General features: G+C 41.5%; 1 protein-coding gene across 2 annotated transcripts in view; it reads left to right on the forward strand.

The window, feature by feature from the left end:
• Nucleotides 1–1,284: 1,284 nt before the first annotated feature.
• Nucleotides 1,285–17,154, forward strand: part of LOC106645380 (uncharacterized) — a 36,349-nt gene continuing 20,479 nt past the window's right edge. For both annotated transcript variants that reach the window (XM_089595975.1, XM_089595976.1), the window contains exon 1: nt 1,285–1,723. In XM_089595975.1, coding sequence (XP_089452101.1) covers nt 1,285–1,723 — 439 coding nt within the window. The remainder of the gene's footprint in view (nt 1,724–17,154) is intronic.

The raw sequence follows: 17,154 nt of genomic DNA on the forward strand, positions 1-17,154 counted from the left end.
TCAATTCCGCAGCGTGAGAGAGCACACGTGATCAGCAGATTTAAGGGGTGGGGGGATCGAAAAAAGGTATCCACATTGTGGGCGTGGCTTTGGTCCCATTCGCTGGTGAGCCGGCGGCACCGACTTGCCCAATGGCGCCCCATTCCTGCTTTGACCGCGTTGGTAAGACGAGGACGAAGCTAGCGAGCTAGCGGCTTGAGGCTTGTACTGCGCCCACGGGGGATGGATCGCCACCACTGCCGCCTCGGTATCAAGCTCAGTGTGGCTTCGGCCAGATAGTGCCGTGCCGTCGCCTCGTGCCCCTCGTGTTACAGTTGCCGCCGCTGCCCCTAATACAGTACACAACATGCGCTAGAATCTGACAGGAGGCTTCAATTGCTTCTATTATCTTTCGTGTCCTGGTACTGGAAGAGCGACCGTGCGGGCGTTGGCTTGGCTTGACCAGCGATGAAACGTGAAATACTGCGAATCGTTGCGTTATTGCTTGATTAGTGCAACGGGATGGAGGGGTCGTTGGGTCACGGAGGGGTGACTCCCGAGGGGACGTTTTGACGAGTGATGGCTGACCAAAAGAGTTCCAGATCTACTGAAACGAGTCGGGGAGCCGATGGTGCGTAGTTTTCCAGTCATAAGCCAGGATTCAACAGAGTGGCAAGCGATGGGTCGAGTGACAGAACGATGGCAGGGCAACTGTCAACGCCCCGACAGCTGTCAATGCCGTCCACCATTGGTTGATCATTGTCCGTGCACTGATTTGTGTAAAATCCATCGGTTCTAATACTGACATTGCCAATGAGTTCAGCCGAGTTTGAGGTTATATTGGTGTTGCTGGCCGACGGATAGCTGCAACCAGAGCCACTGGTAGCAACCTTTTGAAAAAGGATTTTTTTCAATCTCATCCCAGTTTCTCGGGCCTCGTTAGCTCGGAACAATGTCCACGAAGGATAGGACACTTTTTGAACAGTCAATCCGACTGACACGTGGGTGTGAATAAACAATCGCGTCGACAGAGTGCTGTGTCGTTACGTAACGCTAACGTGACAATAATTTCAGCCGGGTTTCACTTGAACCCAAAATGATGCCCATGGTGACGTAGATCAGTGCCCCTCGAGGCCACACCCCCACACCGAGACATATCCCTTAGATAGAGAGCCGGTGATCGCGTCACCACCGTGACCATCATCACCCGCTACTCCACGTCGTCGTCGTCGTCCGGGGGCCCGCGCTACGCCGTCGGCCGCCGACCACGACGGCGCCTACAACGACGCGAAGCTGATACCCAACATGGTGCTAGAGCCAGGGGGTGGCTTGTCGTTCCCGCCGCCTCCTGGTGGTGGCAGTGCCGCGGTGGCTGCCGCAGCTGCCGCCGCGGCCGCGGCAGTGGCTAGCTCGAGTGGAGGTGCTTCGGGCGTCGCCACGACCGCCGGCTCCCTGCTCGGGCCCACGAGGCTCTTCCAGAGGACGGCACCCGTGTTCCCGTTCCACCTGCCGGGCTGGCACCACCCGGTCCTGGGACAAGTACAGAGTCAGGTGCAGCAGTCGATACAGGCCCAGGCCGCGCAAGCCGTGGCCGTGCGTTACCTCAGCCATCACCATCCGCACCATGCGCATCCGGCCCTGGCCAGCCATCCGCTCGTGCCTGGGATTGGCCCTCATCACCCGGGGGCCCATCATCTGCATCACTCCATGGCCGATCACAACGATGACGACGACGACAAGAAAGGTAAGCCAGTTACGGTTTTTATCTTTATTATTATTAGTCTTTTTTTTCATTACTACGTTGGTGGTTCGTCGTGAAACACGGCCTATCGTGAAGCCTCATTTGCACGCTTAATGCCATTCAAATATAGTGGGACTCGTTCATAATATTGACAATGTCGGTAATGTATAGTCGAGTACTACTTTGAACTGTATATTTATACACTCAGTTTGTATTAATCTTCATTGTCTTAGGTACTTGTAATAAAGGGTGAGAAAAAAAATGTGTCGAGGGTCTAGGGCTTTACAAAGGTCTAAAGTAATTTTGTTATTCACTTGTATTGTCTTGAATTTCATGACATTATTCAATACCAAATACCAGTTAAATTATCAAGACAATATCAATACAACTCTTTGTCCACAAATTTAAGGAAACCAAATCTTTCATAGTTCTTTTGTGTTTGTCACAATCAGTGCTAATTGAAAAAATAAATGCTCTACGGAAACTTTGAAGTTTGATGGTAATTTTGTGATTCTTCCTTCCAAGAGCAAAACGGTTCATCATTTTAATAAAAATTAAACCATAATATGCACGATAATACTAGAATAAGAATCAGCATAAAGCCAGATTAATAGTGTTTTAGTATATACGAGAATTTTTTTTTTATTTTGTGCGTAAGTACATAGCTACTATATAACGTAAACAAACCAAGTAAGCGTTTTATTAAAATATACAAACTGAATTCAAATTCAGCAGTTATACTATCCAAAGTAATCTCAGATACTCTGACTAAATACCAAGGCAAGATTCATTTTTTCAATATTTTTCAAGACTAATACAATGTTGTCTTTAAAATTGGTTTGTCTTGCTCTTGTGGAGCCTTAGTCGGGAATTATCGTTTTATGTCCATGTTATTCCATTGATTTATAAAAATACCGCGAATAAACACGTATTTCTGTGTGACGTTATTTATGTATCAAAACTCATCTATTGAATATGATCACGCGAAGGCAATGAGATTCTTGTTTTGTCTGAATAGCATTATCCTCTTCGTACAACTAGCTGTGCTGAGATTGAAACGACACGACCGAAATTATGATCAATAATTCATACGCACCTTTAATTCCTTCGAATGGGACTTTAGTTTTCGGCCATCACGTGATGATGAGCGTAAATAATGGTCCATTATTCTTGGTGTAAGAGAGACCATTTGTCCATGAATAAAGAGCCTTTTTTATGGTCTACAAAAACAAAAGGTGGTGGGAAAGAGAGCGTGATACGTTGTGATTGAGTCGGAATCGCAACTTGGGTACAGAACGGGGGCCTGTAATTTCTGCAGCAATGGCCATTTAACTTGGTGTACACAGAAAAACAGTTTCAGTTGACCGTGTATTGTGTAAAATATTGATCAGAATGCTCCGTTATTTCGATGGATATTTTACTTTCTTTGATCTAATATTTCTGTAACTGAATTCAATATTTTTGCTCACTAGCAGTGAACAATTGGATTTTTTTTATCGAGAGTCGGTTTAAGCCGATAACGTACACTAAAAAATGAAATATTTTTAATAACCAAGTATACATTTACAGTTACAAACATCAAATTTTAGAAAAAAAAAAAAAAAAAAAAAAATTACCCTATACGTGCCCAGAATGACATAATCAAATGGTAATTTGTAACTAAGTTGATCAATGCCCACTTAAACATGTAGTAGTCAAATTTTTTTTTTTTTGGGGAAGCAATACAACTTTCACTACTTGTTGGTAAAATCATCAATCTGAAGGTCTTTTGTTGGAAAAAAAAAAGAGAACCAACAATACCGGTAACAATACACCATCAATTGCGATACGCGAATCTGAACCCTTTGACACGCGGCATCATCAATTAAAAAAAAACCTCTTTATCACATAATATCTAACACCACGAAAAAAAGCTAACCGTGACAAAACATCGATCCCGGCTATAAACACCCGACAAAAAAAAGGACGGGGACCAAGAGAGAGAGAGAGAGAGAGAGATAGGGTCCGAAGGAATGTTACGTAACCCACGAGTCGCCGTCCCGCGGAGGTGTGACGGCCGGCGTTTTTTTTTTTTTTTCTCCCCCGCTTCATTGTACGCGCGTACGTATACATGGTTCTCGAGGCCCCATTCTTCGTACGCGACAATAACGCGTGTACAGCAACAACAATGAGCCAAGAGGCCGGCACGAAAAGTAAAATAGAGAAAGTGGCCTGCGGGGACTTTCGTAACGCGGTCAATCATAAGATCGTTGCCTAGGATCCCGTGGGACCGCTTACGCGCACGAGCCGTCGGACGCCGAAAATCCCCGTGATGTTACACATACACGTATACGTACGAGCAGTAAAATGTGCTGCTCGTCGAGGGGAGGAAAAGAAAGATCCTCTCTCTCTCGACTTTTCCTTTTTTTTTTCCTTCTCTGTACTTCTCGGGGGCTTATACGTGATCCCATTTGCCGGGGAACCCCCCCGCGTAGGCTGCGTCTTCTGTTCTGGGGAGTGGTTGTATTGTTTGTCGATTTTTATCGCGTTTACGCCGGTGAGAGGGAAAAGTTGGCCCGAACGGTGACTGGGATTAATTTATTTTTATTGGCCAACCCCTCCGAGCTGCTTTGGGGCTTCTTCTGCTTTGGGAGTTTAACGCCTCTCTTTCTGCAAGCTATAAATGCGTAGCTGGTGACGCGGTCTATTGCTTCGTCATTTGATTAAAACGGGGAATTTTTTTTTTCTTTTTTTTTTTTTTTAGGTTCTCTAATATCCAAAGTTTATTATTCCGTTTGGCGATTCAATGCCGTTGAAAATGACGCAACTTTGAAAATGGGTGTGAAATCTTTCGGAATCCAAAAAAATATCTCCGGATCTCCGCTTGATCAATCATTCGTTCCGATTAAATTTTCCCCGTTCCCTGCCCGTGATCTCATCGAGGGGCTCGCTAAAGAGCTTAAATTTGCCTCAATAAAATTGGCCTCGCGCGAGTGCTTACGCGGCGGCGAAGAAACCGGGTGCCACTGTATTATACCACTTGCGGCGCGAAAGATGCGCGAAAAGTCGCGCCGGCCAACGGCAGCGGGGAGGCAGTACCGGCGCGCTCGTTAAACGCCTTTAATGGCCGATCGTTAAGGCTCCGCGCTGACACATGCGAGCCAACTTAATTCGCTCTCCCATTGCCCGTCTCAATGTTTTCGCGCGATTTCTCTGTAGTGCACCGCATAATAGCCCAAGTAAACGCAAAACGATGCTCTACGTGTTTTCCAAAAGCTTATACAATAGCGTGGACACCTGCTTGTGTCGAATGGAGAGAAAAAAAAAGGTCTACAGGCGCTTTTCGACTTTACTGGATATACGTATATGTATATAAAAGTCGGCTGGTTCCTCGGATTAGGCTGCGGATGGGTGCGCCATCACGGAAACAGTATATCTGTACACGCGTATACACGCCCATGGCGCGTTTCACGAAAAATATATAAGAAGCTTTTGAATTCGAGGCTCGATTGCCCGGGAGCATAATTTATCGGAGGGGATTATGTCCAAATTGAGACATCAATTTCGATTATTAAAAGCGACTTGATTAACATGCTTCCCCTTCTCTTTTGGACATAGCCGGCCGGGATGTGGCCGTTTTCGTTATTGAAAAGTGAAAATAAAAAGGAAGAGGTACTCTGTGAATTAATTTTTTCACTCCGCTCATAGGGACCTTTCCTAGAGCTCCTCTTGCGATACGAGTTGTCGCAAAAAAGCCAAACTCTTGCGCATAAGCGTGATGATGAAGTGCCCAAACAGAATGATGCAACCCAATTTAATAAACCAATAGCCGAGTGTTGGGGCATGTACGAAAATTACTTTTTAATATCTCAGTTTAGCCGGGGGATGAAAGCCGGAGACTTACACAAACTCACTGGACGTAGCAGCCGGTTTTGCCGAGGCTCCGTACATACACACACGCAACTACACAGCTCTGTGATTCCGTAATGCTGCGACTTGTATCCTCGGGAAGGTGGCTGTGTTGTGCTCTACAACTATAGCAACTAAATTTGTACAGGGACGAGGTATCGAAAAACAAAAAAAAAACAGGAGGAGGAGGAGGAGGCGAGTATACAAGAATCTGAAAATCAGAGAAGAGGACACAAACACGTAGAGAGGACGCGTACGTGTGTGTGTAAGTCAAGGGAGGCGAGGAAGAAGGTGGATTGGTGTGTGGATGCGTGTGCAGGTATACATGAGCACCTGGAGAGGAAGACGAGGGGGAAGGAAGAGAGAGAGGACGGTGTACAGGGTGGAGCAAAGGAGGAAGAAAGAAAGAAAAGTGAGGCAGCGACTGCGGGGTAATAACTTAATTTAAACTAAACTACAGTTTAATAATTCCCGAGCAGGCCGGTGCTCCGGCCGAGTCTCGAGAGCAGAGCGTGGAAGAAGAGCGAGAGAGAGAGAGAGAGATGTGCGCAACCAGCAATTTCCGAGCCGCCGTTAACTGCCGGTCGTTAGTCCCTTTTCAAAACTCCTTTTTCTCTCGTTCTTTTTCCTCCGTCCCTCCGCGGAGGAGCATCTTCCCTCCGGCGACTCTCCCTTGCGTTTTTTCCCCCCTGCCGCCGCGGCCGACTTCTTCTGTGTACGCGTACGTATAGCTCCGCGCTTTCTTTCGGGCCTTTTGTTTTTCGGTAAGAGAATTTTTATGGACAAAATACCCCTACCCGTCGCTCCCTCGACATTTATTTGTCTTTTTCAATGTATAGCTTCAAGTGACTTTATTTGCCATTTCTGTTTCCCTCCTGCGCTAAGGAAATGTCACGCAATGTAACGCCTGTGCACGTAATCGATGGTGATCTCGTATATGAAACGAAGGCATTGAATGATAACGCGCTTACCATGATTTGTTAATTAAATAAGAAACGCTTTAATTAAAAGCAGCAGGGCCGAGGAAACACAAAGAGATAATTTGACGCGTATCGCGAGCGTCTCCCTTTTCTTTTTCCGTCCGAGAGATAATTTTCGGGGCCTTGCCCGGCCACGACTCGCAGCCGCAGATAGCTTCCTTTTATTGATGGCCCATCATTAGCCACTTGTCACTGCTCCCTGATAAAGACTTGCTTCCAGTCGAGAGCCGCCGTCCTCCTTGTTGTCTCTACCAATGTTTTTCGATACGAAATTTATCAACGCTAAACTCCACTGAAAAAAAAAAATAGAAAAAAAAAAAAAATAGAAAAAAAAGGAGAACCCTCGTATCGCCCTCTCGAGCTAGCGTACTGTCAGCCGCGTCGATTGCTTCGTTAACGCTTGCCCCATCGCAAAAGGAATTCGAAAAAGCGAGGTGAAAAAAAAAAAAAAAATTACCGAGAGCCCGGAATCGCCCGCTCCGAAAGTTGCGAAACTGTGCAGAGAGACTCGTCTCTTCCCCAAACTCATCTTTCAGCCTCGAAAAAAAAAAAAAAAAAAAAGAAAGAGGGCGGAAGGAAAAAAAAAGGAACGGCCAGAAAATAATAATCGCCCGAATACCAGTTTTTTCAATTTCATAAATTAGTCCGCATCAAAGGAGCCTCGTTTTTCATCCTCCTTATGCCCCTCCGCCTCCTTCCTCTCGTTCGCTCTCCGGTAGGAGAGAGCACATTATACACCGGCGTACACACGCTCTCCCGAACGTGTGTGCACGAATGTACCGTTTGCGTGTCAATAGCGAGGCGCGATCTTGGCGCTTCTCCTCTCTTTCGCCTCTGCGCGCCGGCAAATTGAATCGTTGACTGGAATGAAGAGAGAGGGAGAGAGAGAGAAAAGGGAAACACCCTCTGCGTCGAAAATTACCGGCTCGCGAGAGTGGCCCGAGTTTCTCTTACTCCGCTGCCACGCCGCCGCCTTGTTTTTTGTACCCGTCTGCACTTATACCACGTAATGGGTATGTACACGCATGTGCGCCGAGCGCGATCTTGATGGACGTACTAACAACGGGGCTGCTGCTCGATTCGGACGTGTCAATATTACGGGCGCGCGCGGCTACTTCTGGATTACTGTCTACCCTCTTTTTGAAAATGGGGATCGATTGCGATGGGCTCCGCGAGTGTGAAAACAAACGACCGGAATTCACTTGGTCTCTTTTTTCTCGTTTTTACGATTTACACTGAAATATTTCAGTCATGTATACGGGAAACAGTTGTGCCACAATTAATCAATACCCCCTTGAATATCTTTGAATAATTATACGTAGTACATGTTTTATCATCGCTAACTATGAGATTTGACAAATGTTAGTAACATAAATCATGATAAAAAAATTATAGTTAAGGTTTTTCACAAAAAAAAAATCTTTCTTTTCCCGAGTATAGTGTTTATTGATGATTTTATAAACTCTATGTACTAACCGGGTAGCTGATGGTGTAGCAAGGAATTTTTAAAGAATCTAGGATTTGTAAAATCACTTACTCACGTTCAAGACTTTTTAAAAGAAACCCCAACCATCAATTTTAACGAAGCTTCTGAAAAATGAGTCGTTTACCAAACACACGTAACATTTATGTAACCACTCGGCAAAACCTAATTCATCCCGAGACGTGGAGCAGCAACTGGTTTGCAAGGAAAGCTCAGCCTAATAAATTAGCCAGTCGATCGGTGTACAAGTACGTAATAATTCTCGGGCGTGTGTTTTGCTTCCCCCGACGCTGTGAAAGTGACGAGCCGTGGAGAGGCTGCCGCTACCACTGCACGCGTTGTATTTTTTTTTTCAATTTTCCATTCGAGTTACTTATTTTGCGGAAAGGGAGGGGACCGGTAGCCGATTTTACACTCTGCACCCGAGGATTTTATAGAGGTTGTAAAAATATGATGATTTCTCGTACGTTTTGGGGCCAAAACTCGCTTCGGACGGTATATTTATTACCTTTCACCGCGAGTTTCGCTCACGAAACCAGTGTGTGCACACGCTGCGGGAACAAGTGCGATTTAATGGCGAGATATAACGACGGTGTTATTGAAACGAGCGTTAATCGGTTCTCGCGAAAACTTCTCGCTTTTTGGGGCGAGGGCCACCGCGATTGTGCACACGCGTGCTGGGAGTGTAATGCATTTTAAAAGACTTTCTATAGAGCTTACACGTGCAGCACCGGAGGCTGCGAATTTTTTTCGCATCAAAGTGAACCGGTAGCCAATCGATGCCGGCCAATTTTGGAATATAACGATTTCTCATCGAAAGCAGCGTTTTTTCGAGGCAGACGCGATGAGCGAGTATTTGCTTTGCTTTCACTTAGCTCAGGGGGCGATTTGCGCACTTGGAATGAATATTTTGGTCTCGAGATGGTGGGAAAGAATGTTGCAATTGCGACGCGAGTGTTGAGCGTGTACTCAAAAATTTATAATACGAGTATTGAATAGAAAAAAAAAAAAAAAAAATGAAAAGGGGAACTTACGAAAGTTTGTCGATTGAAAATTCAGCTGATTAATTTATTGGAGTAAAGAGTATACACACCACGGGAAGGACAAAATAATTTAATTAGCCTGCTGCTGAACTCGGCAACTTATCTGCGCTCCGGTGGGAAAAAAAAATTTGATTAAAAAACTTTTCTTGGAACTCATTTTTAATCAGTCTTTCTGTCTACGAGGCGCGTATAAATATACACACGAGTGCAGAAGTTTCCGTGAATTTTTTTGACTGCTTTTTTTAATGACATTATCGCCGCGGAGAAAGACTTGGAAAGTCGTAAGGTTATCTTCTCGTGTGAAGGAGAGAATATGTGAGCAATTGAAATGTACACAGAAAAAAAGTAAGACAAAAAAAAAGCCAAGAGGGAGAGAGAAGAATGGACGTTGAAAAATGTGACTTCTCGAAAAAAAAGAGTACACACGAATTTAAAGCATGTGAAATGAGTAAAAAGCGAAGGGGAGGGGGAAGAAAAATCTTTGAGGAGTCGATTTTTCATTGGAAACGAAGTAGATCACACGTATCTCGGGAGACGCAGCAGGGGCAAAGACTTTTCTCACGATATCGCTGTCTCTGTCCCGGTGACGTTTCGACGCCACATCGCAAGCCTGTCCTTGTGAGGAGCACGGACGCTTTGTCATCGATAATTTTTTTTCCTTTTCCGCGCCTCGGATTTTATTTTTCGTTTTGTACTGATACCATACCTACCCCGGCTCTTTTTCCCCGAGAACAATTTCTTATCTTGCTGTACGAAAAGTCGAGACAGGGGGGACGAAAAAAGCAGGCTGCAAGGCGCAAGATTGATTGACACAACGGAAGCTTACATTGTAAATCGCTTCGAGATTTCTACCGATAACTCGCAATGATTTTTGGTTTAATCTCAAAATCTATTCAACTTCTTGTCTAGTGCAAAAAGTTGTATTTTTTTTTATGTTTCGCTATGTAAAAAGTATGCTCTGAAGTACCTTTGCCCGTCAACGCACATTTACCTGCTCTGGTACACAATAAATTCTCGCGTAATTAATTTTGTTGAAATCCGGCCACCGATTAATTATTCGTTGTGTGCAAGCATTGAAATTTACTTAATCAAAATTGCCGGCAATTTATCCGTACAGCTACATTAATTGATTACGCATTCTCCATTGCCAGCAATCGCTTAGAAATTTATGAATATACGCACGCGCTTGCCAGGGTTACGCAAAATCTAATCACTTTGTGAATTAACATTTCATCATATTTATTGATTAGCGAGAGTCACAGCATCGATGATAATAAATATACCTATAAATTAATTCAACAACAAGATAATTAACGCTTTCTCGTTGCCATTATGGTTTACGACTGGAAAAAATGTTTGCACGCCTTTGCTGGAAATGGTGTGTTAATTTTTATCGTCCTATGAATAAAGAAAAAAAAAAGTACATGCAGTAGAAACACAACTTACATGTTCAGGCTTTGGCGATTATTTCGTAGATTTTTAACTTTTCGAAATTGATTGTATTTCTGTGATTGCAATAAATTATTTTTTTCTGGAAATTTTTTTTACGTATTATTCAATACTAAACAAAAATTTTTCCAGTGAATGAATTTTGCGATACATTGTTAAAGAATAAACGTTAATGTGAAGTTGTTGATCACATGTTTAAACACTTTGACAATTTTCAAAAACTTTTTTATCTTTCAAAGTATTATGCATCATTTTCATACAAAAATATTTCCAGAATGCTGTGAGTGATAAAATACATACAAAATTTTCAGCAACACACTATGTTTTTAGAAAAACGTTTTTATATTACATTCATTTCATTTATAACATAATATATGTTTATATTAAATTATATTTTATTTAATATTTTTTTCAAATCTCTTCGATTCTTGACAAACTAAATTAGATAATAAAGAAAAAAATTAGACTTGAATCTATTTGTACTCAGTATACTACATGGTCAGTGTTGAGTGCCACAAGTATTTCTGAAGGTTTGTTTGGATTAAAATATTTTTGTATTTGTACTGATACAGTAGAATATACCTTGGTTTTACAGATAATAGATTTTTTAAAATAAAAAGTTATAAACAGCTGCCATATTTTTATACACGTTGTGGATAAAATATAAATAAACGCTTCATCGTATCATTTAATGATAGATAAAGTATAGACAGAAAAAAGAGAAAGGAAGAGGGAAAAACAATTTATTTTGTATTAACATTGTGTTTATCATAATTATAAATGGTAATAATAATAATTCGCTCCATTCGGTAATTACAGTTTAGTTTTAGTCATCAATAATTTATGTTATTCTTGTTTTTAACTCGAGTGTCTTTTTTTTTGACAGTGCTTCAGAGTGTTTATAAGATGGTGTATTATTGGTAATATCATTCGTATTTTAAATTTAATTTTATGCATCTAAATACATGTGTATTTTGGATGGTAAAATACTGCTTGGTTCATATTTTTCCTCACGTATCTTGCCCCTACTGTTAATTTGTTTTGCAACAAATCTATTATTAATCTTATAACATCCACAAAAGCAGACAAGACTGAACCACGCCAGCTAGCACTATATTATTATATACGTATCCCTAAACTTGTCCTTGGAGCATCGTAACACAAACAATAACCATTTACGTACTCTTTATTCAAAAATTCATCTTTCTCCCCAACACTTACCCCCGTACTGAAGAAAAAAAAAAAAAAAGTCGAGCAAAAGTATGCGCATAATGCGAGTAGTGCTATATGTTATACCAGTGTGTGTAATACGTGCGCGCGCAGGCACCAAAAAGGGGAGTGGGTAAGCAAAGGAGTCTGCCGAGGGTGGAGGGAAGGGGAGGTATTGTAATTAAATAGTTTGAGTTACGGCGCGAGCGAACGCGAGGAGGCAGCATAGAGAAGAAGACGCGGAGTCAAAGGTGTATCGCACACGTGTACGCGTTGCACAAACACACACACCTGAGACGTGTATTATGTACGGGGTGAGCTTGAAAGGCGGAAAGAAGCAAAGACGAGCAAAAAAGAAGAAGAGGCACCGACTGTATCTCTTTCGTGTGCTCTCCTTTTCTCCCTCGGTGTGTAAGTGCGAGCGGACTATAAATACGCGCTATTTATACGCTCGGCTAATTGTCTTGAGCCGATAACCATCTCCCTTATATTACTTTTCAACTTTCTTCCCGCAACCCTCCTCCGCTAATCGCGTTACGATCCCCTACCCGTACCTCCCTGTCTATCTCCCTGTATATATTACGTTTTTCTCCCCGTGGAAGGGGGAGAAGGTATAGCGGGCCGAGCAGCTATACAATTGTTCTGTAATTTTCGTGGATAAGACACCGCGGCGCACCGGCCAGAAAATCTCAGCTGTATGCGTGTACCATCCCGTGCTATCCTTTTTTGCGGCTTAATGTTCCCTGGGTTCGCCGACTCGCCGGCGAATTACTTACTCTTTCTTTTTTTTCACTCTCTGCACGCCCGAGTTTGGCGCAGGTATATGTATATACATAGCGCCTCGATAAAGAGTTTCGAGCTTCCGCGCTTTTGCGCTGCATTCGTTCGTTGTTTCTTTTCAAGCGGAACTATAGCGAGCCACAGTGGGAATGAAAAATTAGGCGATAAATTTTCCACGCGGCGTCCAATAAATCTCAAAAATGTTGCGCAAGCGGTTATCCGCGCGCTCGTTTGAGTTTTCGCTCGTTGCGTTTTGGATGATCCATTCGTTGCGCGCTGGAATAACGCAGAATAATTTGTACGTTTCGCTAAGTATTAATGGATGTTCCGGGGATTTGGTGCATTGGCCAACTCTCTTGCACTTTTGATTTTTTTTTCAGGCGGTGCCAAAATGATTTTTTTTCTTCTTTTTATTACGTAATTTGTAATTGAAAAATTCCGTGTTTTCGATAAGAAATGCTAATTTATCGAAACCATATGCGAGTGTAACGCATGAGAAAAGAAAAAAATCCTGTAGCAGCATTTCATTGCGCGATTAAAATTATTCATTGCCGCATGAAAAGGCATCACGTATAATTTATAACCTTCCAACACGAACGGCACTGCACACACAAGTCTTACGTACCGTCTTGGCGCTGGAGCTGAAATAAAAAATAAAAATGTAAACTAATAATAAACGATTACAACAAATCCGGCGTGTGCTATTTAATTCAATGAAGCTCGGCAATGGGTGGACGCTTTCGATGTTTCATAATGCGGACCTCGTCGATTTCAATTAAAACGAACACCAATAGAGAAACACCCCGAGGGAGTGATAGAAAGGCGCGTGGAAAGAAATCCGTGTATACGCGCACAATGTAGGATACTACTCTAGCGTTTACCACAGGTGTGCCGTGAATCTATTAATCATGCGAGTAACGCAAAATTGTGTAATGGCGTTGTTTTCCATGGATTGCGAATGACATGCACATCCATCGTGTGTATATTTTCAAAGGCGAATCGACAAATTGCCAAGTATTGTTGGGGCAAAATGGCACCGCGACTATCTTCGTGCTATTTTTATTATTATGTTTATATATTTGATCCCAGTTGGTGTAATTGTAGTGCCTCAATTTGTTTGGATCAAGGTGTTTCGTAATAGAAATAAAATTGGGAAACTGACACCCATACCCATTAAATTTATTGGAAAAACAAAAAACAAAGATAGTGCAAAATATCGTATACATGTACACGATACTTTTCAGCTGAATTTTGATGTATACAAACTTTATTTGGAAAAGGAAATAAAAAAATTGGATGATTACCAGTTTCAGAAAAATCCGTGACACCGAAAGAAACAATTGTTCAACCCTTTTAATGCAAAACAAAATAGTTCTGCATAAGTGTTCAGGCAGCCAACTATGGTCATCAGGTTATTGGTTTTTGCTTGGGCATCTCGTGCTTACTAATTATCTCGTGCGTACAATCACAAATTTATTTATTCACAAAAGGGTTATTGTGGCAGTAGCATTGGCGTGCAAATATTGTATTAGCACACGTGCATGTGAAATTTTTCCACGTGATAATGAAAATTGTTATTTATTGCGCTATTAGCTGTTGTACGCGTCGACTAGCGTCTGCAGGCATTTGTGTAAACTGCACGATATTTCATGCACCTTAACTCTACAATTTACCCTTTTCCTTTTTCTTAGTGTTAATAAAAACTGATGAATTTTGTCAACACTTCTTAGCAATAACAAATGGCAGTATTTTTTGTCTTGATATTTTAATCATACAAAAATTACGTTTATACTCGATTTTTTTTCGTATCCAATTATTGAATTTCATCAATACTTTTAATGCATTAAACTACTAAATTATTTGTATGGTAGAAATTAATTTAAAATAAAAAAGCAATATAACTCTTCTATGCTGGTGAAACCACAACTTGTTATATAAATCATTAGAAAAAAGAACAGTTGATTTATAAGTTAAATGTAGTTAGTTGTACAACAGAAATAAATCGACTTTTTGCTAGGCTATATGTTGCAGTTGTACTGATCAGTTTTTTGCAATGCATCAATCGCACTTCTCCTTCTCCCTCATTATCGTTTACTTCAGTTGCGTTGAATCCCACAGTCTGGATCTAGCATGGAAAAAAATGTCCTCACCTCATATGCTTCAAACACACACATCATAACGTTGGCTTACACGTTAAACCGACATTATAAATGAAACAGCAAGTGCAAAAGACGATAATTAAATAATTGTCAGTGCATCCGGGAAAAAGGTGGCAAGTAATAAACGAGCCACGATTCGACATCAATTAATAACAAACTCCCGACGCCAAAGGTATGAATGTAGATGGAGTGCAGTGCTTCGATACGTACGTATATAAACGAGCCTATACATTTTACGCACGCATATTATGTGGAACGAAAGCTTACCCTAAGTGAAATCAGAGTTTGTGCCTGAGTGCCTGTACCTAAATAAATAAACCGCATTTGTATAAAATGCATCTGCATATCCCGCGGTGCCGATCTTTTGCTCTGTACGCATCAATAACATTGCACATTTATGTATATGCCTTCTTGCACTTGTATTCATTTAAATATTTATTTTTACTCTTCCCACTTTCCTTTTTTCATCTCTTTGAGTCCTTCCTTGCCCTGATATATTTGTAATAGCCTTTCTCACCTACTATGCTAAAAAAAATTATTTTGATTTATTTGTTTATTCAAAACAGTAACAAAATCTCTAATAATTACTTAGCACAAAACTCCCTCAATTTTATGAATTATAGCTATTTTTGAGCATTTTTCTTCGTAAATATATCTTTTTTAGTTCCTTATTTCTTGTACATGTCATGTTTACTTGCATCCATAATTATGAGAGAGATTCGGAGGTGCATATTTATGTGAACGGGTGGAAAAGTAGTACATAAAGAAGATGGAAACAAAGACTCATATATAAAAATGGTTACGTATAGACGTAACAAAGCAGATTTATAATGGTTAATCTTTCAGGCCTTATCTCTTTTCTTTGTGCTATTTTGTTTTTAGTCCTCGAATATCCCTATTTTTTAAATTAAGTTTTTATTATGACATCTCTGAGACTTTGTCTTTTTAGTCCTCTGCCCACCCGTATTTTGCCTTTGTCTAAAAAAAAGGGTATTATTTATGGTTTTTTGTGGTTATTATCTTAGTCTCTTTTGATGGGCATCGGTAATTGCAATACACAGTGTGAATGCACATGGTTGTTTAGAACAATCGGTATGCAGTTAGAGTTGCACGCAATAGTTTTAAAGCCAGTATATAGGTATATATATATATTACGAGGCTTTGGCACGTAAACTCGGTGCCACGGTGAATGAACATTTGAAAGGGTTGAAAAAACTTGGGCCACAATTACTCCGTATAGGTACCTGCGCTCCTTTGATGACTGTATTACGTTCAATCGTGTCAGCCATACCGAGTGGTGACTGTTCTGTGTTGCTGCTTACGGGCTGGTCCGAGGGCTGTAATTATATGTTACGGAGGGCCCGGTGGCGTGTTTGACGAAAGCAATAACCCAGCGGTGGCGATAAAAATAACGATTGCCTGCTCGCACTTTCGTCGATTATGACGTTTGCCGCTAATTTTATTATTATGAGAGTGTTAATTGTAATTTTTGGCTGTTTGTTTTTTTTTTTTTTTTTTTTTTCTTATTTGAAAAATAATTTAAGGATTTCGAAAGTTTGTTGATACATTATAAATAACACGATGGACTCTTTGAATTGGATTTCAACGTGTATGATTTTTTGATAGTTAATTGAAGCACTCCGCAACGAGCTCCTCGTGTAAATGATTAATGTTGGAAATTGCAGAATCGTATATATTTATTTACCTCTTGCACGGCAAAATTTAATTAAGTATCATAATCTCGGTTTGACAGCTACGTAACTCGATGGATTTTTCGCGAAATTTCGCACGTACCACCTGAACGACTTAATTCCAAAAGGCAAGTAGAAAATTTAAATTATCGCACGCGTCAGACAATTCGAGCAACAAAATGTACCTCGCCAACCCCAACGTGCCCATACGTATACCCACGATTTAACGACTCCTCTCGTCGCATGTAACCCATACGCACGCACTCGCTCGCCTTGTACATTATACCTGCCTTACAGGGCGTGATACCGAGCTTCCGATCGCGGTAAATATAAGCCGGCGCTATCGCCTGGCTAATCCTAATGCGATCTGTGCCCGTAAATCAACGGGATTTCTCGCCTCTTTAACCGACAAGCCAATAAATCCGATTAGCCTTCTGCTCTTCACACTGTGTGCTTATACGTGTACCGATATAATACTTGCAACCGATGTGTTTTGAAAACTGGTAAGCGGGAGATATTCGTTTGCCTTTTTTTTTTTTTTTTTCATCGACTTGCGTGCAATTAGTATATTTTGCAAACAAGGTGTTTTTGTTTGTTGTTCATAAGATGTGGCAGAGTATCCGTGTATGGTAGACCCTTACTGTGTGATGTAAAAGGATAACCGATTTACATGTTTCAATACATTATGTTTAATGAGTATTGGCTATTCGTTACCTCCTTCTATAAATAGAAAATTTAGCGTTATCGAGGTG

The sequence above is a fragment of the Copidosoma floridanum genome, unplaced genomic scaffold, assembly GCF_036245765.1.
Source record: "Copidosoma floridanum isolate Cflo_tuat_1 unplaced genomic scaffold, Cflo_Japanese_pri ptg000029l, whole genome shotgun sequence".
Classification (NCBI taxonomy): Eukaryota; Metazoa; Arthropoda; class Insecta; order Hymenoptera; family Encyrtidae; genus Copidosoma; species Copidosoma floridanum.